The 19,689-nt window shown below is 49.3% G+C and overlaps 1 protein-coding gene across 3 annotated transcripts in view; it reads right to left on the reverse strand.

Moving 5' to 3' along the window:
• The window catches only part of slc6a9 (solute carrier family 6 member 9), a 44,281-nt gene extending 30,202 nt beyond the window's left edge, over positions 1-14,079 (reverse strand). The window contains exons 1-2 of one of the 3 annotated variants that reach the window (XM_076973571.1): positions 13,944-14,079; positions 6,911-7,236 (exon numbers count right to left, since the gene is read on the reverse strand). In XM_076973571.1, the coding sequence (XP_076829686.1) occupies positions 6,911-6,940 (30 nt within the window). In that variant the 5' untranslated portion in view covers positions 6,941-7,236; positions 13,944-14,079. The other 2 variants (XM_076973570.1, XM_076973569.1) reach the window with 2 other exon arrangements.
• Positions 14,080-19,689: the final 5,610 nt, after the last annotated feature.

Below are 19,689 nucleotides of genomic sequence, written 5' to 3' on the forward strand. Positions count from 1 at the left end.
GACAAACACATGGGTCCATCACTGAGGACCCAGGAGAGCAAAATGTGACTTCAACTTACTTCACATGGACTCTATGAAGATCAGAAACGTTACAGAAATGTTTACAGGGGACAGGAACGTTTACAGGGTCTTGTAAATGGACAAGGCCATTTCAGATCAAACGGAAGAATACACGAGTTAAAAAAATACAACCCATACACACAAACTACTGAAGTCCACTGAAACGTAAGCCCTTTAACCGCTGTTTCTACTAACTGATTAATATGTTTACTGCACGTTTTTGAAGCGCAGGAGAGTCCGACCAATTGAGACTGCTCCTCACGACATGCTTCAAAACTGATTAATAATCCTGAAAGGGGTTCTGGCCCGGGGGAGGGCCTAACCCTGACCCTGAGAAGCACAGACCCCCCCTCCTCCCAGGCCTGCCTTTCCCATTCAGCGGCCCGGGGGTGGGGTGGGGGGGTGGCAGGTTGGGCTGAAGCGCAACAAATATGTGTTGAAAAGCCTTTGAAGAGCTCCAACTCAACATCACAAACATAATATCAATCTAAAGGAGATGGGAAGATGGTGCGGGTGGTGCGGGTGGTGCGGGGAGCGGTGTGGTGGGGGCAGCTACACATACAGCGCTGCCACGCTGCTGTTGCTCACTTTGTTTAGCTTCGGTGCAAATGTGAGCACCTTCACATATAAAAGGAGAGAGGAAGAAAAACAGAAAACCAGAATTTTCAGCTTGAGTGGTTTCTTCCAGCGCACTCCAAGGCCCGAGGGCTGCTGGCGTGGGCAAAGGCTCTTTTTGTTGTTGTTGTTTTGTTTTGGTTTTGTTTCCGTTTTTCTCCCTCCGAGGAAGCGCAGCGGTGGACGTGTTTCGCATTCGCTGCTCTCGTGCTCCCTTTGTCCCTTCACCACGGTGGCCTCCCACCCCACGGCCCGTCCGGCCTCCACCACCCCCGCCCGGCCTCCACCACCCCCGCCCATCCTCCACCACCCCCGCCCATCCTCCACCACCCCCACCTGGCCTCCATCACCCCCACCCAGTCACCCCAACCCCATGGCCTGACCCAGTCTGTCACAGGACTGCTCAAAACCAGAAATTGCACACGGCTCACACCCCTCACCACCACACCCCTCACCCACACCCCCTCACCACCACACCCCTCACCACCACACCCTCTCACCACCACACCCCTCACCACCACACCCCTCACCACCACACCCCTCACCTCCACTCCCCTCACCTCCACTCCCCTCACCTCCACTCCCCTCACCTCCACTCCCCTCACCACCACACCCCTCACCACCACACCCCTCACCACCACACCCCTCACCACCACACCCCTCACCCACACCCCCTCACCACCACACCCCTCACCTCCACTCCCCTCACCTCCACTCCCCTCACCTCCACTCCCCTCACCACCACACCCCTCACCACCACACCCCTCACCTCCACACCCCTTCACCTCCACACCCCTTCACCTCCACACCCCTCACCACCACACCCCTCACCACCACACCCCTCACCACCACACCCCTTCACCTCCACACCCCTCACCACCACACCCCTCACCCACACCCCCTCACCACCACACCCCTCACCACCACACCCCTCACCTCCACTCCCCTCACCTCCACTCCCCTCACCTCCACTCCCCTCACCACCACACCCCTCACCACCACACCCCTCACCTCCACACCCCTTCACCTCCACACCCCTTCACCTCCACACCCCTCACCACCACACCCCTCACCACCACACCCCTTCACCACCACACCCCTTCACCTCCACACCCCTCACCACCACACCCCTCACCACCACACCCCTTCACCTCCACTCCCCTCACCACCACACCCCTCACCCACACCCTCTCACCACCACACCCTTCACCACCACACCCCCTCACCACCACACCCCCTCACCACCACACCCCCTCACCACCACACCCCCTCACCACCACACCCCTCACCACCACACCCCTCACCACCACACCCCTCACCCACACCCTCTCACCACCACACCCCTCACCCACACCCTTCACCACCACACCCTTCACCACCACACCCCTCACCCACACCCCCTCACCACCACACCCCCTCACCACCACACCCCCTCACCACCACACCCTCTCACCACCACACCCTCTCACCTCCACTCCCCTCACCACCACACCCCTCACCCACACCCCCTCACCACCACACCCCCTCACCACCACACCCCCTCACCACCACACCCTCTCACCACCACACCCCTCACCACCACACCCCTCACCACCACACCCCTCACCACCACACCCCTCACCACCACACCCTCTCACCACCACACCCCTTCACCTCCACACCCCTTCACCTCCACTCCCCTCACCACCACACCCTTCACCACCACACCCCTCACCCACACCCTCTCACCACCACACCCCTCACCACCACACCCCTCACCACCACACCCTCTCACCTCCACACCCCTCACCACCACACCCCTCACCACCACACCCCTCACCACCACACCCCTCACCACCACACCCTCTCACCACCACACCCTCTCACCACCACACCCCTTCACCTCCACACCCCTTCACCTCCACTCCCCTCACCACCACACCCTTCACCACCACACCCCTCACCCACACCCCCTCACCACCACACCCCCTCACCACCACACCCTCTCACCACCACACCCTCTCACCACCACACCCTCTCACCACCACACCCCTCACCACCACACCCCTCACCACCACACCCCTCACCACCACACCCCTCACCACCACACCCCTTCACCACCACACCCCTTCACCACCACACCCCTTCACCTCCACTCCCCTCACCACCACACCCCTCACCACCACACCCCTCACCCACACCCCCTCACCACCACACCCCCTCACCACCACACCCTCTCACCACCACACCCCTCACCACCACACCCCTCACCCACACCGCTTCACCTCCACTCCCCTTCACCACCACACCCCTCACCCACACCCTCTCACCACCACACCCCTTCACCACCACACCCCTCACCACCACACCCCTTCACCACCACACCCCTTCACCTCCACACCCCTTCACCTCCACACCCCTTCACCTCCACACCCCTTCACCACCACACCCCTCACCTCCACACCCCTTCACCACCACACCCCTCACCTCCACACCCTTCACCTCCACCCTCTCACTTCCACACCCCCTCACCTCCACACCCCTCACACACACTACTGTTCTTCACACTACTGTTCACGGTGGGCACCTAGGCAGCCTGCGTGAGGTGTGGGGTCCAGCAGTGAGGGAGGAGGAGGAGGAGGATGGAGGAGAACAAGGCTCCACCACAACAGACACTCCCGAGTCCTCCTCAGAGCTCGGCCGCCTCAGGCCGTCACTGTGGAATGAATTCTCCCACCCCTGCTTGTGTGTGTGTGTGTGTGTGTGTGTTATTTACTGTATATGGAATCAAATAAAGTATAAAATGTGTGTGTGTCTCAGGACAGGGGAGGGGCCAGTGTGCTACTTGGAGCAGATATTTCATTGTCAGCTCACTGAGAGACTCTTAAGTTTGAACAGCTTTTGTCTGTGACAGGATCACTATTGTGCATGGAGACACTTCAGACGCCCATCTGCTCCACAGGGCCCGGAGACGCTGTCCTGTATTCAGCCAGCACTCCTCCAATCACAAAACAGCAGCGAGAGTGATGGGCAAACAAATCAGCAACTGAACTGAACACCATGCCCAAGTCTGCCCTCCCACAGCACGGGGCTGTAAGGCCGATGAACGGATGTGTGTCAGGATCAATGTGTCCACAAGGTGGACAACCTCCTGGCACAGGGGCCCCGGCTCCGCAGATAAGGGCCCCATTCACAGCTCTGGCATCGAGTCCAAGCCTCAGTGGTGGTAGATCAAGCACAAGAGATCACAGCTGATCACAGCTGCTCATGAAAGAGCACAATCACACCAACCAATCAAATTAGGGGAGAGCAAGTTCTTATTTACATTACACCAAGATGCTGAAGTTTTCAAATGTGTTTGTGACATTCTCCTGATGTGGAACAGTCCGGATTTTTGTGTAAAAAAAATCATACTGGTACCACCAGTGCCAACATGAGCCAAAACTGAGACAAAACCCCTCCCACCCCTTCAGCATCACATATGTTCCCCAAGACCCTGAGGGCTCTGAACAATCAGAGAGTGGAGTGTGCTCTAGAGCGTCTTACGCCTACAGACGCCATCACGACTGACCTACAGACGCCATCACGACTGACCTAGAGACGCCGTAACGACTGACCTACAGACGCCATCACGACAGACCTACAGACGCCATCACGACTGACCTACAGACGCCATCACGACTGACCTACAGACGCCATCACGACTGACCTACAGACGCCATCACGACTGACCTAGAGACGCCATCACGACTGACCTAGACGCCATCACGACTGACCTAGACGCCGTAACGACTGACCTACAGACGCCGTAACGACTGACCTACAGACGCCGTAACGACTGACCTACAGACGCCGTAACGACTGACCTACAGACGCCGTAACGACTGACCTACAGACGCCGTAACGACTGACCTAGAGACGCCATCACGACAGACCTAGAGACGCCATCACGACAGACCTAGAGACGCCATCACGACTGACCTAGATACGCCATCACGACTGACCTAGAGACGCCATGACGACTGACCTAGAGACGCCTAGTTAAATGTTCACAATGGCAGAGAACGGAGTTTAGACTCAAACCTAGACTGTGCTTACAAAAAAAAAATGTTAGACCTCAGCTAGAATATGGAAGTACATTTTTACTATATACGCTTAATAATATATTAATATTAAATACTAGAGAAAAATGCATATTAAATTATATATATATATATGTCAACAAATTATTATATATATATAATAAACATTTGATGTATTTAAGCTTGAAAAATGTATTTACTTATTTATATATATATATATATATATATATATATATAAAGCACTTTGCTTGACCAGCTGAGCTGATAAAGTACAGATATTACCTGGAATCTCCTTCAGATTTTTTTATGTACATATATAGGCACCTACAATCTTCTTCATGTTTTACATACTATATATATATATAGATAGATAGTGTGTGTGTGTGTGTGTGGGTGTGTGTGTGTGTGTGGGTGTGTGTGTGTGTGTATGTTTGTGTATACATCCTGTATGAGGATTGCAGGGAGCTTTCATTAATAATTCATTTTCTGATTTAAATCCACCGTTTCTGAATGGTTCAGCTTGCACAGCTGTGTGTGTGTGTACCCACTCCCCCCCCCCTCTCTCTCTCTCCCTCTCTCTCCCTCTCTCTCCCTCTCCCTCTCTCTCTCTCTCCCTCTCTCTCTCCCTCCCTCTCTCTCCCTCTCTCTCTCCCTCCCTCTCTCTCCCTCTCTCTCCCTCCCTCTCTCTCCCTCTCTCTCTCTCTGGTAGACCTGGTGTGCAACACTGTGAAGATGCTTCAAAATTCCACTGAGGAACACACTGAGAGTCAGTGGTGTGGTGCACTCTAGCTGGGAGCTGGAGACACGACAACAGACCCCTCACACGGTCACACGGCAACAGAAGATCCTTCACACGGCCACACGGCAACAGAAGATCCCTCACACGGCCACACGGCAACAGAAGATCCCTCACACAGCCACACGGCAACAGAAGATCCTTCACACGGTCACACGGCAACAGAAGATCCCTCACACGGCCACACGGCAACAGAAGATCCTTCACACGGTCACACAAGAACAGAAGATCCCTCACACAGTCAAATGACAACAGAAGATCCCTCACACTGCCACACGGCAACAGCTCTCACTCTCATACACTCACAATCATACACACACTCTCGTACACACATTCTGCCAACTGGCCAGCTCACACACCAGAGGTTCTGTGTCAGCCCTTTCTACTGACTCCAGACTGGTCTGTCTTTAAATCACAAAGGACCAAGACATGGTGGTGGAATAATAACAACATTAATGGTAATTAAGAAATGCATTTTAGCAGAATGTCAACAAAAATAAACTCTAAGTGAAAGTATAACCTAGGAACATGTGTAGGAGATCAGGTACATATCTTCTCACAGCCATATTTCCCCAGTGAAGCCCATATGAAGTTACAGAGATGTACAGCAGTCTAAAGAAATAATGAAAATCCCTCCAACAAATCTGAATACAAACTCTCTCTGAGCCTGGAGATGAGAGAACGGGAGGAAGACCTGGAGGAAGACCTGGAGGAAGACCTGGGACCTTCTCCTCAGCCCCATGATCAAGACACACGGGCAGTTCCGTTCATTCAGCAGGCCAAGAGTGCACATGCAGCCCAGGACGCACCCCCTCCACCCCCTCCACCTCCTCCACCACCCCCTCCACCCCTCCACCTCCTCCACCACCCCCTCCACCACCCCCACCTCCTCCACCCCCACCTGACTAACCCTAACCCTAGATAACTAACAGTAACCCAACTGCTACTGAGTCTGGACTCTTACGTTCAAACTCACATGTTGTGTGCAGACTAAAGTCACATTTAGTAACACAGCGTTATCCATTTCTAACAACTTCTAGTAACAATGAAGCCAGTTTGCCTGTTATTTTCTGCTGGAGAAAAAGAGAAGTATGTTTCTGTTGATGCTCCGCACTGACGCTGAAGCAGTCCGGCACGGCCAGCTAACGCTGGGAGCGGGAGCACGCTGGCCGTCTGCCCCGGAAAAGTTCTCAAATCAATGGGTCCCATTACTTCAGCAGTAGAATTAAAAACCCCCGCATAAACCCAACAGAGCAAGGAGATCAAACCATACACCACCACGTAACTCTGAACAATGTCTGGTAGGTCTCCGACTGATTCATCACTAGATGATGGACACGTTGGAGGATGAGGAGTGACATGTGAACGGGCTACTCACCAGGATGCCAGAAAACTGCTTCTCCTCCATGTTGCCGAGGCGGTCTGTCCTCTTGCGGAAGGAAGGCTGTCCGCACTCGGGAACTCAGCCCTGGAGCTGCTCGGGGTGCGTGTCCAACCTCAGTGTGTGTCCCCCTGGGCTCTCTGTCTTCCTCGCTGTCTCTTCCTCTCGTGCGCTGTCTCTCTCGTGTGCCGTCTCTCTCGTGCGCCGTCTCTCTCTCTCTCTCTCTCTCTCTCTTGTTCACTCACTGGCTACTTTGCAGTGCTGGGCTGAAGTGGCGTCTCTGCTTTGTGATAATTCTCTGCTAATCCAGGAACTTTTCTACACTGTGAAAGGGACATGTGACAGAGAGGGGGGGGGGGGCAGAGAGGGGGCGGGGAGAGGGGCGGGGAGAGGGGGAGGGGCAGAGAGAGGGCGGGGAGAGAGGGAGGGGCAGAGAGGGGGCGGGGAGAGGGGGAGCAGTGTTCAGTCCCTTCTCTTGGGTTTCACAGCCATAGGATCATTTCCTAATGATAAAAGGTGAGTGAGTGGAGATGGAGTGTCATACAGACGACTCTCTATTGGCCTGGGCATCCTGCCAGCATTGTGATGAGGGTGGACCTAGTAGGACCTAGTAATGCCTGAGTAATGGCTGAGTAATGTGTGAGTAACGTGTGAGTAACGTGTGAGTAATGTCTGAATAATGTCTGAATAATGTCTGAGAATTTCCAGCAGTCCTTCCCTGTCCAAGAGTTCACCTGACCCTGTATAATGAGCCCCATCAGAGTTGTATGTTCAGGAGCCCCTGGTGGAGCTCTGATCTGCCCCAGACTGGGGCGTCTGGCCTCTGTCTGGACAAAGCCACCCAAAAATTTATGATTTGGCCTGTCTTGCTGATTTCTGTTGAACACACCTGAACTTCCCTACAAATTACCTCAAATTCCCAGAAAACAATGCATGCTGCGGTTTCCTGGACGTCTACACTGAGCCCATTACTGACTTATGGATGTGCCCTCCTCCTCCAGGCAATACTGTATAGATGCAAATACACTGTATATATACTGTCCATGTTTAAAGCTGAGAAATTATTACTGTGTAGCTCACTAAGAACTCACTACTGAGTCTGACTTCTGAACTACAACCTCCCAATCAACTCTTCAGTCCACCGAGTAAGATCAGCAGATGTCTCCCGTCTGGTAGACGTCATCTACGTCTCCCGTCTGGTAGACGTCATCTACGTCTCCCGTCTGGTAGACGTCATCTACGTCTCCCGTCTGGTAGACGTCATCTACGTCTCCAGTCTGGTAGACGTCATCTACGTCTCCAGTCTGGTAGACGTCATCTACGTCTCCAGTCTGGTAGACGTCATCTACGTCTCCAGTCTGGTAGACGTCATCTACGTCTCCAGTCTGGTAGACGTCATCTACGTCTCCAGTCTGGTAGACGTCATCTACGTCTCCAGTCTGGTAGACGTCATCTACGTCTCCAGTCTGGTAGACGTCATCTACGTCTCCAGTCTGGTAGACGTCATCTACGTCTCCAGTCTGGTAGACGTCATCTATGTCTCCAGTCTTGTAGACGTCATCTACATCTCAACTCTGGTAGACATCATCTACATCTCCAGTCTGGTAGAGTGCGCACACACCTACACACACACACACACACACACACACACACACACACACACACACACACACACACACATGCACGCTCATGGTTTCAGCCTAGATGACCTAGTGTAAAGGGTCTATTCTTAACTGGCTCCATACAACTGGAATGCAGGTTGTAAAAATGAGATGCCTGAGTCTCTGGTCACCCGTAGCATTAGAGACAGAAAACTGGACACAAAAAACACACCAATATCAGACCCAATAATAGGCCCAGTATCTGGCCCAGTGTCAGACCCAATATCAGACCCAATATCAGACCCAGTATCAGACCCAGTATCAGGACATCACTGCTGCTGCTGTGACTGCAGGTGTGTGATGTAGGTAGACTTCACAATGCTCCTCCATTAGCCTGGGTCCCTGTCAGCAGTGTTATGATGTCTGTGGAAATTTCAAACAGCAAATATATATAATTTTTTACTTCTATGGACCTCTAGCATCATAAACCTAATAACAATTCTGGTCTAAATAGAAAATATGTGAATTTAGTAATTAAATGATAAAAGTGCAGGTCATGAAGTGTAATATCGGCGCAGTGCGATATATCATCCCAGGATGGGCAGCTTAGTCCTTTAAACGCATAACTGGACTGCTACACTCCTGTGGACATGCAACACAACACAACACCTGTTCACCTCTATCCTGAACGAGACAACACACAGCTCACCCCTGGGAAGAACTGTACACAAGAACCCAGACTGCGTGAGAACCCAGACTGCGTGAGAACCCAGACTGCGTGAGTAGCCGGTGCAACTTCACAGCTGGTATTTTTCCACGGCAACCCAAATTAACCACGCTATGAGGAAACAGCACTGTTGCAATGTCACAACACAACACAACACAAACAAGATTATTTCAACACGATCCTGATTCAGCCGTAACCAGAATGAAGACAGTGCTGCAGTGTTTGTATACTCGATATACTCATATATAATGTATAGATTATAAAGACTATATAAACTATTTAGAGTATTCCAAAAGTGAGCTTTATTTGACCACATTTTACAAATAACTATGTTCAAAAAGAGTTATCTGTAACGCTGATTGTAAAATGCAGAATACAAATAAATGTAAAATTGTAAACATTTTGTCCACACCAAAATGATTCAGGACAATCAGAAAAGCTCAGAGCAGCAGTAGTGTCAAACCTCTACATCAGGTACACACACACACACACGTCACCATGTGTCCCTAGACACACATGTCACCTCAGTGACGTACTCACTACCTGCTCAGGTGCGACTGCTTCATTCATTCAGGGAAGAAAACAAAGTAAAGATGGATAACTGAACACGACAAACATGTCACGTATCAGCAGAAGCTCCCGAGGCCAGTCCAGCTCCCCACTTTACCCTGGACGTCTCTTGGGTACCAGTTCCATTCCTGACCAGTGACCACCTTCACCATGTTCAGTGCAGGTTTTGAGCCTCACTGGGGTGATGCCCAAGAGTGCAGCGTAAATGGCATAATAGAGAGTGAATTCAGCAAACACCCATAACCCAGAGAAACATCCAGTCATGGTACATTGTGACTGTCCAGAGAGCAGATAAAGCACAAAACCAGACACATCTCTGCTTCTGTAACCATACGTACTTACACCTCTAACCACAAGTCTGTCTGCGTCAGACTATCCGGGGTTAATTAGTGCCGGTGTATAAAGGAGGGCTCGTTGTCTCACTATCTTCCCGCCTGAGTTCAGGAGCTCACACGCACTAGCACATCCTCAAAACAAACAAATACATTCCCGGTGTGCACTCATCCCAGAAATTACAAAGGGAAAATGAGAGGGTCCCGTCCCACGGACTGCAGCACAGGGACAGTGGACAGGCGCATGGGGACGAAATGTTTGGATTTACGGTCTGATGGAGGAGCCGGCGGGCGCCAGGGACCGTAGGAGCAAAGAGGAGAGGTGTGGACAGGCACCCTGAGCTGGACATTCCTAAGGCATCACCACAGCAGTTTGATGGGGCCCAACATGCCCCAGGGACCAGGCCCTTTACACCAGACCTTTAGGAACTTTTCACTATGACTTGCCCCTGTTTATTTTAAGTATTGAACCACCCAGCCTTGCTGTTATGCTAACGGCATTTCACAGAATAGAGACCTGAAACCAGAAGAGTTGACAGATTGTGATTGTGCAGTGTGTCTGAGTGTGAACTCCCCCAGCCTGGGTGAATGGAAGCACTTGAAGGGCTAAGTGTGTCAGAATGACACAACACAACCCACAGGTTTCTTTTCGCATGTCTGCGACACACAACACCCCCCTCCGAGTAGCAGTAGTTGTGCCTGACACAACGTCGGTGCAGGATGTCCGATGTTGCTGCAGAGCGGTGTTTCGCTTCTGTCACATGGACAGGTCTGATGTCCCGCCATGTCCCCGTCAACCGCAGCCTGGCCCTGATGTGGCCACGGTGACGCGCTCACGCTGTGTGCAGCATCTGCTCAGCAGAGGAGGGAGGAAAACAGGCTGTGGTGGTGATGGGTGCAAACACACACTTCCAAACCCTAACACTGACCCCAACCCTGACCCTAACCCCAACACTGACCCTAACCCCAACACTAACCCCAACACTGACCCCAACACTGACCCTAACACTGACCCTAACCCCAACACTGACCCTAACCCCAACACTGACCCCAACACTGACCCTAACCCCAACACTGACCCTAACCCCAACACTGACCCCAACCCCAACACTGACCCCAACACTGACCCCAACACTAACCCTAACCCTAACTGTAACACTGACCCCAACACTGACCCCAACACTAACCCTAACACTAACCCTAACACTAACCCTAACCCCAACACTAACCCAAACACTAACCCAAACACTGACCCTAATTCCAACCCTAACCTGTAGGATGACACTACTCTGACATACACTAACTCACCTCAACCTGCACAGACACTCCACCCCTCCTCCACTCCTCCGCTCCGCTCCGCCCCTCCTCCACTCCGCTCCGCCCCTTCTGCGCTCCTCCGCTCCGCCTCCTCTGCGTTTGTTATTTTGGCCTCAGGTCATGACGGAGGCCTGGCCATCAATCAAGAGCACTGCCCCGCCCACATCCTCAGGTCAAAATACTTCAGATAATTCTTCACACCTTTCACTTCAGGGTTTCTATCATTCTTGTGTTAAAAATATCCTGCTAGTCTTCTCAGCGTAAAGAAAATGTCATTTTTATGCTGTACCAACTATTAACCATGAACAATAGGTTTTGTAAAGAATGTGTAAACCTGTCAAAACATGACTGGATTTAACCTCATGCACAAGATACCTGCTCTTATTCCTACATACTCTCATCTCAGACCTGACCACAGGCCCTCCCCAACCAGAAGAAACCAGAAACGCTGCTTCACGTTCATCAAAAGAAAATAACGGCACACTTCTATAAGCCTTCGGTAGAAGATTTCTTTTTAAAAACGAAAAAAGCTGTAAATACTGAACAAAGTTTTCAGAAACATAAGAACCTTTTAAGTCGGTCCGTAATGTTGACTGCTATGAACTGACAAGCTACAGACCCAAGTCCTGCAGCTTTATAGCTGTCTCTGTCCCCACAGGGACACCATCCATCACAGTCCAGGAATCCTCAGGTCATGAAAGGCAGTTATCTGTCTCTGCTTAAAGACACTGACCTCCTAACACAGTTCACCATCTAAACGAGCACTTTAGCTGACAGCAGATCACCAGAGCAGATAGTTGATTTATATGTTAAATAATCAGAAAGAAACTGACATGATCACTAAATAAAGGAAGCAGATGTGTGTGGATCTCACTACAGAACATACTTGATCGGTTGTTTATTCAGACTTACCACAAAGTACATGAGATTTCAGTTAGCACGCTACAGTCTGATCACAGCTGATTGAAATCGAGCAGAAAGGAATTTGTTTGACATTCATCAAATACCATCGGGTAAAAAACAAACATACCAGGAGAAATATCTCTGGGATTTCACGAAGCTTCTTAACTGTAGCTCAGAGCAGCAATACAAAAACTATGATACATTTACTGCAACAATTTTACGGTTTTATCACTGAAACACGTCCAGTTACGGACTATTATACAAATAAAGCGCCACTAAAGGCGCTTATTCCACATACAATAACACCCGATGCGCCCGGAACCGGCGAGTCGCCCACAGACGTCCCAGAGGACCGCAAAGACCAATAACCTGCCCTATTATCACCATATTACACTGGATTCACCTCCTTCAGACTCAACAATATCTAAAAGCCTCTGAGTGAATGACGGAAAGACAAAGGGTCGTTCAGGGATGCGGTTCTCAGCCCGACCGAGACCTCCACAGCCACGTGGTCTCCAGCGCCTAATAACACACTTCGGTGCCGTTTTGTGTCAAAGGTTGGCAAATATCCAACAATGTGAAGCTGGGGTCTGAGGTAATGCCCCGAAAACCCGTTTGTTCTGGCAGGTGACATAACTGCAGTGCAGGGAATTCAATTTCGGTTAATTTACAAACAAATCCTTGTTGTTAAATTAAAAAAACTAATTTACAGAAGGTAAAAGTTTCTGTTCGGATTATATATAACAGTCAATAAATAATCTGGATTTGCCAACAAGACCTACCATAGGTGTAAACACTTTAGATAAATTGGAAAATAATGGCGTTAAAAAGGCAAGTTTCGGCTACGGTTCGGTTCGACAGCAAATCCGTTCGGGCCGGTGATCTGCGCTCGCGCCGCCGCTCGCTCCTGTGTTCGGCGTCTCAGCGGCTCCTTTGGACGCAGAAATAAAGTTGAATCACCTTGTAGTAATAATTCCTCCAAGAACCACCCCGGACCTCCTTTGTTAAGACAGAATATCCACCGCGTCTCCCCCGCCCCTCCTCCAGCGTGCTGCGTCCGTGTGAAGTCCTCCTCCACCTCCTCCACCCTCGCCTACACCTCACCGTCTCACCTGCGTACCGGTGCTTTGCTCCAGGATCTCCGTACTAACTCATCCTTCCAAATCTCATCTAGTGAGATAATGAGCTAATAAGATGTTATTGCCTATTCGTTTTATTCATTATAACGGCCGGTTTGCCGAGACGCCGGACACGATGACGTTGCCCCAGTGAGACACGTTTACACCTGAACCCACTTTATGCACATGTGTTTTTATTTGACCGAGCACGTGCCTCATGTCTGCTTATTATTCACAAAAAACAGCAATAATTAGCAAATATTAACGGAAACTCGCTGTGAGTTACATTCGGATCAGATGTTGCAAGCTGACTAATAAATATTCGATCCTGATCTGTTTTTAGGCATAGACGACAGATATAATAAACCTCTGTGATTGATGTCTTGACAAACTGACAACCAACCAACGGAATGACCACACGTAAACGGGTTGACATGCTTTAGTCTGACATGCAGGCGTTACCTGCTTTTCAACTCCTATCAAGACGACGAGGCAATACTAGTACAGATCCTGCTGCCACACGCAGTAAAGGCGGTTCTGGAGCTGTCGAACAGTAAAGACGGTTCTGGAGCTGTCGAACAGTAAAGGCGGTTCTGGAGGTGTCGTACAGTAAAGGCGGTTCTGGAGATCTCGTACAGTAAAGGCGGTTCTGGAGGTGTTTTGTCAGGTGGACAAAAGATCCACGAACTCTGCGATCAAAAGGCTGCGAGATGATCAGAAAGTCAGAACCGCTTCGTGGCTTTAATTGACTCTAAAATTGTTCAGAAAAACTGATGCGCGTAAGATGCGGAGATTCTGGTTGCGACTGATAAAAATGAAAGCACGCAGTGTGTGGAAAATGTTCACTCGTGTTTTTGAGAGCTAACAATGGGCTCACTGAAGCAGGAACAGTTAAGATTCTCCGAGCTGCTAATATCACTTACACTACCAGCCGTGTCTAAATGTGCAGCAGGACATATTCAACCATATTACCGCATCTAATCGCGAGCAGCGCTGACTCCAGCGGTTTGGTTCACCCGGATTATCACGTTTACACTGCGGTTGTGCGTACGTAGTCCTACGTGGATTTTAGCTAGGAATTTGTGGTTAAACCAAATTCAAAAACATATACAATGTGGACAAAAGCATTGGGACACCCACACATTACACCTACACAGGCATTCATGTGGAGTTGAATTGTCCTACACCCCAACACTCCTACACCCCAACACTTCTACATCCCAACACCCCTACACCCCAACACTCCTACACCCCTACGCCCCAACACTCCTACACCCCAACACCCCTACACCCCAACACTTCTACATCCCAACACCCCTACACCCCAACGCCCCAACACTTCTACACCCCAACACTCCTACACCCCAACGCCCCAACACTTCTACACCCCAACACTCCTACACCCCAACGCCCCAACACCCCTACACCCCAACACTTCTACACCCCTACACTCCTACACCCCAACACTCCTACACTCCTACACTCTTACACTCCTACACCCCTACACTTTTACACTCCTACACTCCTACACTCCTACACTCCTTCACTCCTGCACTCCTACAGTCCTATGGGAAGGATTTCTACAGCACAAAGGCATATGTTTGTGGGAACTTTTGCCCAATCATACAGAAGATCATTGTTATGTCAGCCACTGATGTTGGACTACTGGCTCTGGCTCGCAATCTGTTCAAGTTCATCCCAAAGGTGTTTGATGATGGGGTTGAGGTCAGGACTCTGTGTGGGTCATTTAAGGTCCAAACTCCAAATCCACCCAACATGCCTTTATAGATCTCATGTTGTGCACTGAGGCACAGTCATACTGGAGCAGAAGATGGCCAAGCTGGTCACATAGAGGTGGACCCCATCAGACTGACCCATCAGACTCACCCACCAGACTCACCCATCAGACTCACCCCCCAGACTCACTCATCAGACTCACTCAACAGACTGACCCATCAGACTCACCCACCAGACTCACTCAACAGACTCACCCATCGGACTCACCCATCAGACTCACCCACCAGACTCACCCATCAGACTCACCCACCAGACTCACTCAACAGACTCACCCATCAGACTCACCCATCAGACTCACCTATCAGACTCACCCATCAGACTCACTCACCAGACTCACCCATGGGACTCACCCATCAGACTCACTCATCAGACTCACCTATCAGACTTACCCACCAGACTCACCCATCGGACTCACCCATCATACTCACTCATCAGACTCACTCAACAGACTGACCCATCAGACTCACCCATCTGACTCACCCATCTGACTCACACCCACCAGACTCACCCATCAGACTCACCCATCAGACTCACCCATCAGACTTACTCATCAGACTCACTCAACAGACTGACCCATCAGACTGACCCTACAGACTCACCCATCAGATTCATTCATCAGACTCACTCAACAGACTGACTCATCAGACTCACCCACCAGACTCACCCATCAGACTCACCGACCAGACTTACCTATCAGACTCACCCATCGGACTCACCCATCAGACTGACCCACCACAATCACCCACCAGACTCACCCATCGGACTCACCCATCAGACTCACCCACCAGACTGACCCATCGGACTCACCCATCAGACTCACTCATCAGACTCACTCAACAGACTGACCCATCAGACTCACCCACCAGACTCACCCATCAGACTCGCCCACCACACTCACCCACCAGACTCACCCATCAGACTCACCCACCAGACTCACTCAACAGACTCACCCATCAGACTCACCTATCAGACTCACCCATCAGACTCACCCATGGGACTAACCCATCATACTCACTCATCAGACTCACCTATCAGACTCACCCACCAGACTCACCTATCGGACTCACCCATCAGACTCACTCAACAGACTCACCCATCTGACTCACACCCACCAGACTCACCCACCAGACTCACCCATCAGACTCACCCATAAGACTCACCCATGAAGTTTCTGACATTAATGCCAGTGGTGGATTGGGCTTCTGAAGTTTCTAGTGAGCAGAGCATTAGGGACTTTTACTTCTCAGCACTTCTACCCATCCTGCTCCTCAGCGGGATTAAAACAAGGAACAAGATTTGCTGCTACAGATGACTCAGTCCTGGTTCTGTCAGATCTGGGCCACAGTCTGACTTTCCTGCACTAATCACACTGATTCTGCTTTTTAAATGCAGTTTGATGACATGGACAACAGAAACTGGGTGCTGTAAATACAGAGACTGGGTGCTGTAAACACAGAGACTGGGTGCTGTAAATACAGAGACTGGGTGCTGTAAACACAGAGACTGGGTGCTGTAAATACAGAGACTGGGTGCTGTAAATACAGAGACTGGGTGCTGTAAATACAGAGGCTGGTTGCTGTAAACACAGAGACTGGGTGCTGTAAATACAGAAACTGGATGCTGTAAACGCAGAGACTGGGTGCTGTAAACACAGAGACTGGGTGCTGTAAATAAAGAGACTGGGTGCTGTAAATACAGAGACTGGGTGCTGTAAACACAGAGACTGGGTGCTGTAAATACAGAGACTGGTTGCTGTAAATACAGAGACTGGGTGCTGTAAATACAGAAACTGGGTGCTGTAAACACAGAGACTGGGTGCTGTAAACACAGAGACTGTGTGCTGTAAACACAGAGACTGGGTGCTGTAAATACAGAGACTGGATGCTGTAAACACAGAGACTGGGTGCTGTAAATACAGAGACTGGGTGCTGTAAATATTGATTCAAGTGTGAAACTGATGCAGCTGTGAATCGTGTTCTGGTTTGTCAGTGTATTTTGTGTCTGTGTCGTTGGGTTGATGACGTGTGTATGGGTTAATGACATGTGTATGGGTTAATGATGTGTGTATGGGTTGATGACGTGTAGTTGGATTGATCATGTGTGTAAGGGTTAATGACGTGTGTAAAGGTTAATGACGTGTGTATGGGTTGATGACATGTGTATGGGTTGATGACGTGTTTGTGTTGATCACATGTGTATGGGTTAATGACGTGTGTGTATGGGCTGATCACGTGTGTATGGGTTAATGACGTGTGTATGGGTTGATTATGTGTTTGTGTTGATCACGTGTGTATGGGTTATTGACGTGTGTATGGGTTGATGACGTGTGCTTGGGTTGATGACGTGTGTGAGGGTTAATGACGTGTGTATGGGTTGATGACATGTGTATGGGTTGATGACATGTGTATGGGTTGATGACGTGTTTGTGTTGATCACATGTGTATGGGTTAATGACGTGTGTGTATGGGCTGATCACGTGTGTATGGGTTGATGACATGTGTATGGGTTGATGACGTGTTTGTGTTGATCACATGTGTATGGGTTAATGACGTGTGTGTATGGGTTGATCACGTGTGTATGGGCTAATGATGTGTGTATGGGTTGATGACGTGTTTGTGTTGATCACGTGTGTATGGGTAAATGACGTGTGTATGGGTTGATGACGTGTGCTTGGGTTGATGACGTGTGTATGGGTTAATGACGTGTGTATGGGTTGATCACATGTGTTTGGGTTGATCACGTGTGTTTGGATTGATCACGTGTGCTTCCTGGAGAATCTTGGTGGATGTGAATGCACTGTCAGACCTCACGTGTAATGTTGCTGCTGTCCTAGATCCACATTACCCTTTCACATGTGCTGCTTGTGAGCTGTTATTTTGTAAGAAGTCAGTTGGTATTTAATTTGCAATTGGAAAACACTGATGTATGTACTTGGACAGATGTAACATATTTTATACTCTTTGTAAAAGACATTTAGTATGTTTCTTGTTGGACGACAAAGTCGGTAATCGTGTCTAAGTCCCTGACAGGGCATGTGTTCTCCGTGCCGAGCAGGAACAGACTTTAGCACTGGCTTCACGCACTTGCAATCAAATGTGTATTATACTTTTGTACGTTTTCTGAATGTTTGTAGTGTTACATTACCAGAGCTGTGTGTCTTTGTGAAGTGTGAAGTATTCGTTATGTCTTGGCTACAGTAGATGTTTATGTAGATATTTAAGAATAGCAAGTGATTGTCCTACTATGCACTTAAACAATTTAAGATTATTAATTAAAACCCACCAGCAAGCCCATCAGACTTTAAGATGATGTAATTCATGCAACATTAAATGAATATCATGTAGAATTATTCATTTTAATTATGTTTTTCATTATCTGATTTACATGTAATTTAAATTACATTAGTATATTACATTAGTTCCAACTTTTCCGACCTAAATTTGTTTTTAATCTAGGAGGTCAGGGCTGTGTCAGGACATGGCTGTTTAAGGTCAGGACTGTGTCAGGACAGGTAGATCCAGAATGGTCCAGAGATTACCAGAAACGGTCAGATCAGAAACGGTCATATCAGAAACGGCCCTTTGCAGTAATGGTTTCAGCTGTGGACATTTATGGTTCAAATCGAAATTAGAAATACACAATGTTGTATGTCTCTGTTGAGGCTGGACAGGATATTACATCCTGCAGCTAAAGGATCACTGCTCAGAGTGAAACTGTCTCGGACAGACAGTTACAACAGACTGGAATTTATGAGACCGTTTAGAAAGTTTCTAACTCGTGTGACAAAACATTCCAGAAAGTTTAAGAGAAAATCCCAGTTCCCGATAAAACCTTCTAACACTGGATCTAAAGGGCTCCAACGAACTCTATAAACCTTTCCTCGCGGTGCGAATAATATGTCAAAAGCCTCTGGTCAGGTCAGCGTACTGATTAGGTACTTGTGGTAAATAGTGAAACTTAAACAACGAATTAAAAAAAATTCATCAAAAAAACAATGGAAGAGGTGATTTCCATATACAATAATTACGACTTTTTAGCCTCTCCGTTATCACATATATCCTTTGCATCATGACACCACGGAAAGGCAGAGTCCATATATGCAGGTGGCTGAGTGTTGCGGTCGCTCAGTGTCATGGGCGGCACTGGGGCGCTGTTGCAGCAACAAGATGCCCTTCACGTAGTAAAACAGTGCCACCTAGTGGTAGACATTAATTCCAATAACTTTTCACAGAAACGAAACCTGACCAACGCTATATATTATGTAGTGAGTGTGTGTATGTTTGTGTGTGTGTGTGTGTGTGTGTGTGTGTGTGTGTGTGTGTGTGTGTGTGTGTGTGTGTGTGTGTGTATACTTATATATAAGTACTTTTTCCTAATGTTGTATATTTACTATATCTTAGTTAACTTCAAA

This window comes from Brachyhypopomus gauderio, chromosome 14 (genome assembly GCF_052324685.1).
Source record: "Brachyhypopomus gauderio isolate BG-103 chromosome 14, BGAUD_0.2, whole genome shotgun sequence".
Lineage (NCBI taxonomy): Eukaryota > Metazoa > Chordata > Actinopteri > Gymnotiformes > Hypopomidae > Brachyhypopomus > Brachyhypopomus gauderio.